Genomic DNA, 13,040 nt, shown 5'->3' on the forward strand with positions numbered 1-13,040 from the left:
TTCCCCAGTTCCGCAATGAGATGCGTTTTGTAGTGTTTCCCGGGGAAAATGAGGTTGGCAAAGTCGAGCTCGCAGGCGGCCCCTGCGTGGCTCTGGGATGTGAATGTAAAGGGGTTTGTGCTGTCGTCCCTCCTGGCCTGGGGTGCCCGGGACCAGGGCAGCCCCCTCTTCCCCGGCTGGGGGTGGGGTGGGGCTGCAGGGAGCAGGGGCGGCTGCCTGAGACGCTGGGAAGCTCAAGGTCCTTTCTGTGCGAGTGACCAGCGTGGTGAGTCCGTGACACTTCCCAGGCCTGAGAGGCAGAGGGGAAGGCTCAGGTTTTACAAGAAGCGTAAGCTACGAGCCCGGCTCTGCGGGGACTCACAGTCGGGCAGGAGAGACAGAGCGGGCGCGTGTGAGCCGAGGCAGCCGTGCCGGGGCCCCTGGTCAGCATTCCCGAAACGGGCTGTTTCGATTTTCTCTGCATCTTAACCTCTCACTCAGCAATGATTTCTGGAAAGCCTTCAAGGCCTCTGGTGTCGAAGGACTTCATCTCGCAAGGCCTGTGCGATCGTCGGCACTTCAGACGTGTCATCATTGATTCGACCGTTCCCTTATTCAGGGCTTTTTATTTTTATTTTTGCTGTGAGTTGCCAGGAATGGTAGGAACCTTCGTGTGTGCACACGTCCCTGTGCGGGCTGGCGTTCTGGATCTGGTGGGAGGGGCTGCGGGGACAGGGGGGCCTGCGGGGGCAGGCACACGCCTCTGCATTCCAGTAGCGGCCGGGCCACCACCCTCTCCCCGGGCTGACCCCGCCCTGCCTGGCCACCAGCATGTGCGTGTGCTCTGCCCACACTGCCACTTCTGAGAGTTAGGACGTGTTGTGTTAAGTGTCCAACTGGACGTCAAGTGACCCCCCGCTGCTGTCGATTTCTGTGGCCAGCAGGGGACACCAGCACCTCCTTGACAATACGTCGGCCATTCCGGTTTTGCTGTTTTGTGCTCTGCTCACCTTTTGCCTCTTTCCTTGTGGGCCTCAGGGACCCCCCGTGGCGGGGCTGTGAGAGCTGTTGACACAGAGTAGACACGCACCTCTCCCACTTACGTCACACACACATGGACCAGCTAGAGCACTCGCCTCTTGTCTTTGTCCACCAGCCAGTTCTCTGGAGGGTCATAGCAGCCACCTGGGTGTCATCAGCTCAGGGAACAGCCTGACTAGTCTGACACACTGGCCAGTCTTTAGGAGGGTCCCCAGGTGAGGCCACCAGCTCGTTGAGGAATGTGGTAGCTCACGATGACGTCAGCCAAGTGTCTCTCACGTCAGCTGTTCAGACGTTCTCCAAGTCACAGGGAGGGATGGTCACGTGGACGCCCGAGGGGCAGGAAGACAGGGCTGACCCCTGAGCAGCTGTCACGCACTCAGCTGACCTCCCTTCCTTGTGGCGAGGGGGCCCTGAAATCTGCATTGTTCTTTTTCTAGGAGCCACGCCATCCTCGAAGCCTCACCCGCCTGTGGTGGGCAAGGTGACGCATCACAGCATCGAGCTGTACTGGGACCTGGAAAAGAGAGCACCGCGCCGAGGGCCTCAGGAGCAGTGGTTCCGGTTCTCGATCGAGGAGGAAGACCCCAAAATGCACACCTACGGTATCATTTATACGTAGGTGCAGCGTTGAGCCGCTTAACATTTTTCTTTGGTTTCCTGATTAGCTGGACTGGTTTCTAGTGTCTTTAAAAAGACTTGTTTTGAAATTGAAGAAAAGAACCAGTTAGCATTGGTTGCATTCATGCCTTTTCTAGGTTATAGTTTTTGGAAAATAGCTTTAGCAGTAACTTGGAATTAGACCTCCTGTCCCTTTGGGAGCCCCCTTGGCTTCTGAAGTGTCCTAACATTATACGTAAAAACTCCGGCACGCGGAGACAGAGTAGAGTTGGACGCAATCAGGCGAGGGTCCCGGCTGTTCTGGCTGCAGAGGTGGGCCGGGGTCCCGTGTGTCTCCCCAGGGCAGCTCGCCGACCTCAGGCCCCACCACCGGGCCTGTGTTAACTCCTGGCAAACAGCCTGCTGCCCTTCTGTCTCAGTCGGGCCACACTGGTCCCACGGCAGGTCTTCCTGGTAGCCTTGACCTTGAACACGTTTCCTTCTGGCTTTACAGTGCTGGTGCCCAGCAGAGAGGTATTCCCTCCACAAAGGCTCGTTGCGAGCAGCCGTCCTTCTCCCGGGACCGTGTTTCCACGGCTCCTGGCATCAGGCTCCGTGGGGATGGTTCCGCCTCGTTTATCCTCTGCCTCCCGAGCGGCATTCACACTCAGCGACAGGCAGATCACAGTCCTGCTTGCTTCCCGCTCCAGCCCCAGCTCCCGGGCAGGGTAGGGACCCCGCAGGCCCCCCGGGCGTCTGCTGCAGGAATGAATACCAGAATGCAGCGGGGCCAAGAGCCACTTTTCTGTTGGTTGTCATTCCAACTCCTGTTGCTTCCCTTTAAAGGCTGCATTGCAAAGTGACCCCGTGTTTCTGTCAGTGTTGCTTTGTTTTCCCCTGGAGACCTGTGTGCCGTCTGCGGGGTGGGGTGGGGGGGACACTGCGATGCTGACCTGGCCTTGCAGGGCCAGTGGCAAGGCTCCAGGGCCCGCGCTCGGGGCACCTGTGCCAGGGAATCAAGTGACAGGAACCCTGCCACTAGGTGGCAGGATGAGACTGTGTTAATCTTGGTCACCCACTCTAGGTGTCCTTAATACCAGCAAGCCCCTTTCTTTGAAGAGGCGATTTTGTTTGGAACACCTGCCCTTGGGACTGTGGGAGGAGGGTCTGGCTGGCCAGCTTCTGCCCGGGGCACCCACCAGCCGGTCTTGGGTCCCTGTTGCTGTCTTTGACTCAGGCCTCCTCCCAGCCGTCACCTGGTTCTGTCTGTGCCCCCACCCCCCAGATGGTGGCATTGCCCCTGACGAGGTGCTAGCCACTACTCCGACCAGTGCTTAGCTGTGTCCCTGGGCCCTCAGCTGCCCAGCATCGTGGCCGCCTGAAGGAAGCGGCCTTTCCCCTCTTTTGCCTTCTCTCCCCGCATTCTGCCGTGCTCCGAGTGTTCTTTCTGTTCTTCTTTTGTCCAGTGGGGCTCCATTGCTTTGAGATGAAGGCCCAGCGCCTTCGACTGACATCGGGCTCCCCTGTCCACGCCTGCCTTTCTCGCCTCTCAGTTCTGAGCAGAACGTGCCAAAGGATCCACCGCCGCCCCTGTGCCTGGGTCTTCTCTTCTTCCACTGAGTGTCCGGCTGTGTTCCCTGTTTGGCCACTTTGGCCCCTGCTCCATCCTTTGTTCTGTCCAAGTCAGCTTTGCCCCTGACTGTCTGCCCCGCCCCTGAATCCCTGGGGTAACTGGTGGCCGCACTGTGCATTTCATTTGATCACGCTGCATGTGCTAATGAGGAGACTCTCCTATGCGCCGGACACTGTGCTGGGTCTGGGGACACAGCACTGGACAAAGAGGAAAACCCCTCCCTTGTGGTGTGGAAATGGGACCTGGGAACTGGGATAGAGCACTGAGTGCGCGGTCTGCTGCGTTAGGCACCAATGTCAGACCCTCGGGCTCGCTGCCCTCCCACGGCGCGGCTGCGCTGCCCGCGGCCGCAGTCTGCACGTCTTCCCTGCGTCTCCCAGGCCCACGCAGCAGCCTCAGCCCAACACGGTCCGTCCTCCCGGCTGCGGGGGGTGAGGGCGTGGCCTGGTGTTTCTTGAGTCTTCTACTCAGGATGACACACTTCCCTTCTGCCACGGCTTCATTGCCCCAAGCAAGTCACCAGGCCCTGTCTGCCTGCACCCGGGTGGGGGGAGGCGCACAGACCCCCAGGGCAGGGGCTAATACTCGAGACCAGCCATCCAGTCTTTCACAGGTGCAGGGGGCCTGAGGTCCGGGACCGAGCAGCGAGAGTGACAGAGGCAGGTGCAGCAGGAGCTCGGGGTGGGGTGTCAGGAGTGGGGGTGCCCCTGGTGCCCGGTGAGAGCAGCAGGAGGAAGGTGTTCCTGAGACAGGTGCTGGGGGCGGAGCTCAGGGGGAAGGCCGGTAACTGACTGTCCCTGGGAGCCAGTGGTTAGTGCGTTATACTTTGTGTTTGCTCAGCTCTGTGTCAAATATTTGCTTATCGACTGATGGCAGAAAGGAGGCACGCCCTGCTGAAACTCTGTACGGTTTCCTGCACTGCGGAGGGGGTTAGAAGGCTCCTTCGTCCTCCATGCTGCTGTCCCCGGGGGAGGCAAGTAGAGCCTCCCAAGGCTGGATGGACAGCCTGCTTGTCACCCACATCTGTGCTGTAGTCGCCATGGGTACCCCAGTGGTCCCTGTGTCCCCTGCTGTGCCCGGCTTTCTCCATGCTGCCATCCCTATAAATGTGGGAGCCTCTGCCCCCCTCTCCCCGCTCCGAGATGCTGAGTAACGTCTGTCTTCTAGACCAGTTCTCCCCTCCAGCAGTCACGGACGTGCTGCTGGTTTCAGGGCGCTCCCCTGATGTTGCACAATACTGGGTTTTATGGGGGCACTTCTGGTTACATTTTGGTCTAGCGCTATGTTAAATCTTGACACCTGGCATCGAGACTTGGGTGCTGCGTTCTCAGTGAGCTCCTAGAGGTCTTTTCGCTGCCCCAGACCACTGGGGGCTTGGCAGCTGTGCATCGGGTGTCTGTGGCTGTGGCCCCGCGCTCACGGCGATGAAGCCCGGCCCCCAGGTGCCAAGGGTGCCAAGCCAGTAGAGTTTAGATTTTAAAGTTACTATGTCTTAGCCCATGCAGTTTCCCTGCACATTTATCTTTATTTTCGAGCTTTTACTTCTATGGTAAATGCATTTATATCTATTTGTAACACTTGTCTGTGCTGTGGTTTCTTAATTCAAATGTTGTTGGCATTATTTCTTCACCATCCTTTTTATAGTTTCTTTTTTTGTCGATATACGATGCCTCGGTTATCTGCTGCTGCCTAACCAACCACCCTCAAATTTGGGGTAAAAAACTATGGTGGGTGTTCCATGAGTCTGCAGTTTGGGTGGGTTGGGCTGACACATGTCTGCTCCCGTGGTCTTGGCTGGGGCTGGAGGACCCAAATGGCGTCCCTCAGTGTCTGCTGCCTCTGCTGGGGTGGCTGGGACAGCTGGCGGGGGACCTGGCTTCTTCCCCTCCCTCTGCTGTTGCGTGTCTCATGGTGAGTCTCCCCCACCAGGAGGCCTCGCCCTCCAGCGGGAAGTTGAACTGCATTCCCTGGTGCCAGCTTCCAAGGGCGCAGAAGCAGGACCTTGCTGGGTTCTAAGGCCTCAGCTGGAACTGCACGGGGGCATGGAGGTGCCACTCGAGATGTGTCCTTTGTGCTTGAGGCCCCCACAGCCTAGTGTGGGGGCTCAGACCTGTGCTGGAGCAGAGGACGCTCCTGCGCCCCCTCTCCTCACGCCGACTCAGTCCCTGGTGTCCTGTGTGTCTCTTCCCATCTAGGGGATATGCCACAAAGCATGTCGTGGAAGGCCTGGAGCCACGGACCCTGTACAGATTTCGGCTGAAGGTGACCAGCCCCTCTGGCGAATTCGAGTACAGCCCAGCGGTCTCAGTGTCTACGACCAGTGAGTATGCAAACCCTGCGGGCTCAGTTATGAGGAGCAGACACCGGGAGGTGGCAAGCAGGGCGGAGGGTGCAGCAGCCTGCTGTTGGCGTGGCCCTTCCGGGGGCGGAGCCAGTGCCACTTTCAAACACTGTGATGACCTTGTGCCCTGGTGGGGCTTGGCCGTCGTCTAGGATGTCTGGTTGTGCAACAAGTCAGACCTGGGCCATGCCCCCACTGCCCTGGGTGCACACTCGGTGCAAAAGCATGGCTGCCTCACTCAGGACACGGGCCAGGACACCGGCCTCACTCAGGACACCGGCGGAGCTGGCGAAATGGCCCGGAGACCCAGGCTGCCTTCCCTGGTCCTCGGGGAGCCAGGGCCAGCTGGCGTCTTGTCCCCTCTGGGCATCTGTGGCGTGTGGGACTTGACCTGACACGTGCCTCAGATCCCGGGGACGCTGTGAGTCGGGAAGGAAGGACAGCACTGTTCCCACCCGCAGGGCGAGGGGGACACCGGCCCAGGCCAGGGGGAAGGGCGCTGATGGTCTGTGGTCGGGGTTTGGAAACTGCGTGCCCAGTGCCATTTTGACCTCGAGTGACGAGCAGGTTGGAGTGGCCAGGAGCACGCGGCTGCCACCAAGGAAGGCCCGCCCACCGGGCCTCCTCCTCTGCACGGTTGTGCAGGGGAAGCCTTCCTCTCGTGGGCAGAAAGTTATTCGGAATTTCATTCACTGCAGCATCTGGCCTGTGTGTATGCGTGTTTGTCCTCCCTGTGCTTTCCCGTGTGTCCGCGAGGCACTCACTTTGGATGCTTTTGCGTGGGTCGAAGACTATTCAGTTCTGGACGGTCCTGTAGTCAGTTGCAGACAAGGTGATGGTGGCCGATGCTGGTCCAGCCAACTGAGAGTTCAGTTACCACTGAGAGTGGCCGCATGTGAGCCTTCCCAGCTGGTGCTGGGGGAGCTGCGAGGAAACCGAATTTCCGTGGGGACTTTGGATGTGACGTGGTCAGTTATGGAGGTGCATCGGGACAGGGGGCTTGTCCCCTCGTGGGGGGAGTTGGAAAGCACCTGCTTTTGTCTGGGAGACACTGAGCGCCTAGAGTTTCAGAGGCGGGAGAAGAAGGCGGATCGGCAGGACCAACAGCGAGAGAAGAGCTGGGGGAGAGGCTGGCACCGGGAGCCCTGGGCCGGGTGCCCCGTCAGGCCGCCTTCCAGCTCCCTCCTGTCCTGCTGCTGTCCCCAGCCCTCCGCAGGCCACCCCTGCACTCCTCGGCCCCTTCCTCTGGGGCGTCCCCCTCCAGCAGCCCCTTCCCCACCCCTCTGTCTGCTGAGCCTGCTCCACGCAGAGCTCTGCTTAGGGCCGGTCCCCGCGTGGCGTCCCCTCCCTGCCTCCGCCGGCCCCTTTGCTCCTCCCTGGCCCACAGCCTCCGTGTGTCACCCCTCCAGTGCTCTTCCTGTGTCTTACTTCCTGGAGTCTGCCACCTGCTGTGTGCCCCTGGGGATGAGGGTGACGGGCCAGTCATACCTAGCCTGCTTCTCAGGGGCAGACGGATGGACAGAAGGACAAGGAAAGGGAAGGCCTGAGGCAGAACTAAGGACCAGGACTGATTTCCTCAGCTCGCTCTCATGGTGGCTGAGAGGGTCCGCCTGACCCTCGAGGTGCGGGCGAACTAGTGAGGCACTGACCGCGGGGAGCCCCAGGTGGCCACCGCCACCTCAGCGCCACAGCCAAGCCGGGCACGGTCTCCAGGGATTCGTGCCAGAGTTGACACAGGGTCGCTGCAGGGCCATCATCAGCCCGTCTGTCAGCTGACAAGGGCTGGGTGGGGCCGGGTGGGCCTTGTCCTCACCAGGCTGGCTTCTGAGAGGCCACTGCTCCAGGGGCCCAGGACATTGGTCACTGCGGCCCGTGGCTTCCACAGGCAATGAGTCAGGACAAGGGCAGGATGGAGATGGGGCTTCCCGGGCTTCCAGCTGTCAGGTCACAGTGCGGGTGACGCCTCTCGGCCCAGGGGCCCCTCCCTCCCCCGGCTGCCGCTCCCTCCCCTGCTGTTGTGGTTGCGATGCCCGCAGCGGGCTCTGCGGGGGCAGCGTGTGCTACGCAAACAATTAACAGTGGGCACGTGCTTCTGTGGGTGGGCAATCTGTGTGCAGCTGGAAGGTGTTTTAATGAATCCTGCGCTCTGTTTGCATAAAAGATGCTCAGCCTTTTTTTCCCAGGTAAAGTACACGAGACGCTGGCTTAAATGAGGCTTGCAATTTTAATCAGCTGGGCCCTGAAAAAGAAAGAAAAACCGCTGCCGCCTGTTAATTGGCAAGTCTCTTGCCCGATGAGCTCATCACTTATTCAGCGCCATTAATGGAGACTCAGCTTCCACCAAGCGAGGCGTTACTGTCCCGTTACAGTCTGAGGGTGATAACTTCTGCAGTTAACTGAGCCTCTCGCAGGACCCAAGTGGGGCTCCTGAAGACCCCCCCACCCTCACCCTCCTGGGAACGGTGGTCCCCTTATGTGGTCCTCCCCGTGAGCCTGGTGACAGCCTCAGTTCAACATTAGTAACTGCAACCGTCGGGGTAAACAGTGGAGAACCACAGCAAGTCCTGCCTTCCTTGTATTCGGTTGCTCAGATTGATGGCCATCCCTTAGGTCGGGCCCACAGAGTCTCAAGGGGTCTGGGGGTGGGAGTGTGCGGCGTTTGGCTCCCGTGGAATTTCCTCTGCTCTTTGTGCCTCTCGCCCGGCATGGGAGCGGAAGAACCTGCTCTGCTTTGCAAATGAGAGCCCCTTCTTTCCTGTCGCTCTGTTAGGTGCAGGAAAACACGGAGGCATTTTCGTGCCTCAGCCCGTCCCTGCCCACCTCTGCGCCTCCTCCTGGGGCAGCAAGGGGTCCGAGAGGTGCCTCTGAGAAGGAGCGGCTGTGTCCCAAGAGGCAGAGTGACAGTCACTGTCGCTGCTGCTTTTTGCTGGAACCTAGTGAGCCAGGATAACGAACGGCTCCAGCTGTCCCTTTGTTCTCAGAATAAGTGACGAGAGCCCTGGTGATCACCTCTTGCAGGAGCTGGAGGAGGCAATAGGTTTGTGTAAATGATGCCCTAATATCAACAAGCCCTGCTCCTGGCCATGTCGAGCCCCCAGCTCCGAAGCACAGAAGGAATTACTTCTGTCCCATCATGTGTATCTGCAGGGCTTCCTGGGCGGGATGCTCCAGAGAGAGATCCCACCGGGGGCACCTCGCTGGCGCCCCGGGGCGGACGGGCACAGGCGCTGGGGACAGAGGCGCCTCAGGGGGGGGGCGCCTCAGGGTTGCTGGTACGCTGCAGGTGCTTTTACCCCTTTCCTTCCAAATCCCAGGAAGTCAGCACTTTCCTGAAGCATTTTAGGCTTAGGCACCGCTTTCATTTACCACTCTGCTGGGGGTGGGGGGGCCTGCTTCCTCATTTACGATGTCTGTTGCATTCAGCACTTCCTATGAATGGAAGCATGCGGGGACAGGATCGCCACCTCCACACGCACGACGCACCCAAGGAGGGTGTGTGGCCGGGCGAGGTCTGCCCGGGTGACCAGGGGGACCCTCGGGGCCTCTCTGGGTCCCAGTGCCGTGCTCTGAAGAACGTAGCCTCACGTGAAGTCCTAGACGCAGCTTAAATCGGTGGGATTTCAGTGAGGATGCCAAACTTTGAAATGAAGTGCAGTAGGGAACTTCCTACATCCTTCTGGTTGATTTTAGGCAGATTCCTTGTATTTTTAGTAGCAGTTGAAGTCGGAGAGTCTCAGAAGTGGGGGCTGTTTGGCATAAAAGAGACTCTCCCACCACAGCACCCGCCCCTCCTTCCTGGGAAACGAGAGGGAGAAAGGCGCCGAGGGTCTTGCCGTCCCCCGGAGTATGGGTGGGTCGCTGTCGCTCTGCCCGGGCTTCTCCCCCTCAGCTCGGTGGACGCTGGCGGTCATCCTGTGGCGTCCCTGGCCCTTCTTTGCTACATGCCAATAGCACCGACCCTTAAGTCGTGACAACCCCAAATGCCATCAGACGTTACCAGATGCCTTTTGGGGGAAGCCTCTGCCCTTTTCCACAGCCCCCAGCGGGCCCACCAGGCTGGGCATGGCCTCCCTCGGAAGGCCGGGGATGGCGAGGGCATTGCCTTTTGATAGCTCATCACGATATTTTTATTTAAAGCCCTTAGTCTACAAATATGTGTGGAATGATGAAAAGGAAGTATAACGTGGCTAAAAATCTGTAGGGCATTGGCAAGCTCTAGCAGACAAAGTTGTTATTTCAAAACATTTTTAACTTGGCTTAAATGAATTTTTTCCGAAAAGGAGAGAGGTTATCAGGTCCAGCTCACTGATGGTGACCCCCCCGTCTCCCCGCCCCCCAGGTCCTCCCAGGAAACCAGGAGGACCGTGGCTCTGGGCCCAGGGCTCTGCCTGGGGGGCTTTCCCTCCGAGGGAGCAGGAGCAGGGATTTTACCTCCCATCTGGCGGAAGAGGCTGGTGGACCCCTGCAGGCCAGGCCGCCAGGGGTGGTTCAGGGGTACACTAAGCCCCAGGAGGCAGCCCAGGGTGCAGTGCAGGGGGTGTTTCCTTTGGGGTTTAGAATAAAACAGGCAGAAAGTGGGCACCACGCTGTGAGCAGCAATGGGGAGACTCGCGTTTGTCCCATTCTCCCGGGGACCTCAGGATCATTTGTTGAATGAATAGGTGGGACCTTGGAGATGACTACATTGAGGCGTAATCAGCTCCACGCCTGTGGGGGTCAGGTCTGTATTCTAAGTGTGGGAGGCAGAAGTGACCGGTGGGCTGCATCGAACAAGGGCAGCTGCTGGCCCAGGACCGTCACCTCAGCAGCAGACGCGTGCCCGGTGCAGTTCTAAGAGCTTCATTTTATCATATCGTTAAGCTTGAGCATCATTATTTAAAAATTAGACAGTCATGGGACGTGAGACAAATGGAGCCTTGCAGTAAACGCCCTGAGAGATGGGCTCTGTCACACACCCCTTCTCCGAAGGGGTACGTCCCCGTTCCAGAGAGAGAGAGAGAGAGAGAGAGAGCGCCCTGCTTCCGGCCCCTCCCATCCCGCTTCCCTGTCTCCTTCTCTTTCCCAGGCTCCATCTCCTTGCTCTGCCCTACTTGGCGGGCTCTCACCCCATCCCTGCCTTCTTGCCACGTCCCGCCTCTCTGGGTGGGACCCCTTGGCCCCACAGGCTCCGGGGAGACAAGGCCAGTGTGAGTGTTCCAGTCCCGGGAAGGCTGAACATTTGGATCTCAAATGTTAAAGCGGCCTGTCTTGTTTCCATTTGTTGTTCAAGTAGTCAAGAGACTTTGGCAAGGAAACCCCCGCGTGCTGTGACAACTGGGGAGCTTTTTCTTGCACGTCAGAGACATTTGTGGAATCTTATGAAATCCAAGAGGATGGCTGTCAAATGCTATTTAACATTTGCAAAGCGATACTGTTACAGTTTGAAAATGTCCCAAGGCTTTAGGACGATCTAAATGTTCTTCTCCTAATCAGTGGAAACAAGGCGCTTTTCAGGAAGAAAAGGCCTCGGAAGGGAGGTGTGCGCCCCTCGTGGGGACAGAGCAGTGCCTTCTGGGAGGCAGACACAAACCTCCCCGTGGGCCAGAGGAGGAGGGGCCGGGCGGACCTTCCTTCATTCCATGGGGTCCGGGGGAGGTGACGCCTGTCCGCCCGAGTGTGGTCAGTAGGTCAGGCGATACTACGGGTGTCATAGTTTATAGTTTTAACTTGAACATTTCCCCTAAAATGTGCTATGGTGCGCTCGAGTGTGATATTACCACGTTACAGAATTACATGCAAATGATCTGGTAGTACAAGATTTTGTGAAAGAGCAGGAGCGTGATTTGGGCCGGACCCCGTATTTTGGATGACTTCTTCCCGCCTCCTTTCCGCAGGAGAACCCGTAAGTAACGAGTATTTCCATCGAGCGGTCAACATGAATGACGAAGATCTGCTGGTTCGAATGCTTCAAGGAGGGTGAGACAACGCTGCCATTTAAACTTCTTAATTTTTAGTGCCCACGAAGTGCAGAGAAATGCAGGGTGCCGCTGTCCTTACTCTCTGAGATGTTCCCATGCCTCTGACGCTGGCCCCAAAGTCCAGCCCGGGTGACCAGCGTAAGTCCAGCGCGGTTAGTGACCACGACGGCAGAACCGCATGCACGGTGCGCCTGTTGGTGATTATCTAATGCAAGCTGGCAAAGGAAGTTACGAGTCTGGGTATCACGCTACCTTCCCAGAGATAACTCCTGACTCTTCAGGAATTGTTGCTCAGCCCGTTCTCTGTATCTGTGAGTCTGTTTGTGGTTCGCCTGTTAGTTCATTTTGTTCACTAGATTCCACATGCGGGTGAAATCACACGGTGTTGTCTTTCTCTGACCGACTTATCTCACTCGGCACGGTGCTCCAAGGCCCACCCATGTTGCCACACCAGGCGGAAAGATTCCCTCCTCCTTTTCTGCCGGGCAGTATGGACTCTTTTTGAACTAGTGGTTTTGAGTGCCGTAGAAGAAGACAGTTCATCTGTGAACTGAGGCTCTGTGCTTTGGGGAAGAGAAGGTTGCCACAGAAAGTCGAAGCTGCTGGGCGGGTGTGCGAGATCTCTGCTGCATTCTTTGGGAGCAGGCCCGCACACCCGTGGGTGACGTGGGAGTCGAGGGGAAGTGAGGGTGGCTGCCGCCGAGGCCCCTGTCCCCCTGAGCGGAGGGCGGGCGTGGAGACGGTGTCCTCGCCCACCGAAGGGGCCCTGTTCCTCATGGAGCGTTTTATTGGCTTGCGTAATGGTTTCGAGTTGAAGGGAATGCCTCTTTGAAGTGAAATTACAGCAATTTTCTCTCCTGTGCCTGTGCATTTGAATCTTTTAAAATATTCAGCAGGGCAGCCTAGGACAAGACAAATTTAATGGCCCAGAAGGAATTGGAATTTTGAGGAAAATGAGCCATTTTAGCCACCTGTGCCCCGCAGGAGACGCCAGCTGCGGATCTCCAGGGAGCCGCGCCGAGCACGCTAACCTCCTCTCTGTTCTTCCGAAGCAACGTGAAGGTCGATGTCCCCAATAAGCTGGGCTTCACGGCGCTGATGGTGGCGGCTCAGAAAGGGTACACCAGGTGGGTCTCCCCCTCGGACCGGCCCGCGGTGGCCGGCACGGAGCCGTCTCCCAAAGGAACCCGCGGCAGGGGGTGGAAAGAGAACTCGCTCTCTTTCCACAACTGTACCCTGTGAAAAGCAGTTGAGCAAAGTCAGCCATTTTCCTGATAAAGTTGTACGAGGTGGAGGAGAGAATGTGAGGGTGTATAATAATCACATGGCGAGGAAGAGAGGTTGTTGTTTAATTATATTTTACACTATATTTTATATATCCTGAAATAACTGGTTATTGGAGTTAGAATTTCTTTAAAAAAAAAAAAAGAAAGGCGAGGAATATCAATTCTGGAAAATGAACTTCCCTGATGGGTTGCTAAGATAACAC

At 57.8% G+C, this 13,040-nt stretch overlaps 1 protein-coding gene across 1 annotated transcript in view; it reads left to right on the top strand.

The window, feature by feature from the left end:
* The window catches only part of FANK1 (fibronectin type III and ankyrin repeat domains 1), a 47,554-nt gene that overhangs the window by 25,358 nt on the left and 9,156 nt on the right, over window positions 1–13,040 (top strand). Inside the window, 4 exon segments of the mRNA XM_053668535.1 lie at window positions 1,461–1,638; window positions 5,449–5,573; window positions 11,468–11,549; window positions 12,604–12,678. Coding sequence (XP_053524510.1) covers window positions 1,461–1,638; window positions 5,449–5,573; window positions 11,468–11,549; window positions 12,604–12,678 — 460 coding nt within the window.

This window comes from Artibeus jamaicensis, unplaced genomic scaffold, assembly GCF_021234435.1.
Source record: "Artibeus jamaicensis isolate MK-2021 breed Jamaican fruit bat unplaced genomic scaffold, CSHL_Jam_final contig_490, whole genome shotgun sequence".
Taxonomy (NCBI): Eukaryota; Metazoa; Chordata; class Mammalia; order Chiroptera; family Phyllostomidae; genus Artibeus; species Artibeus jamaicensis.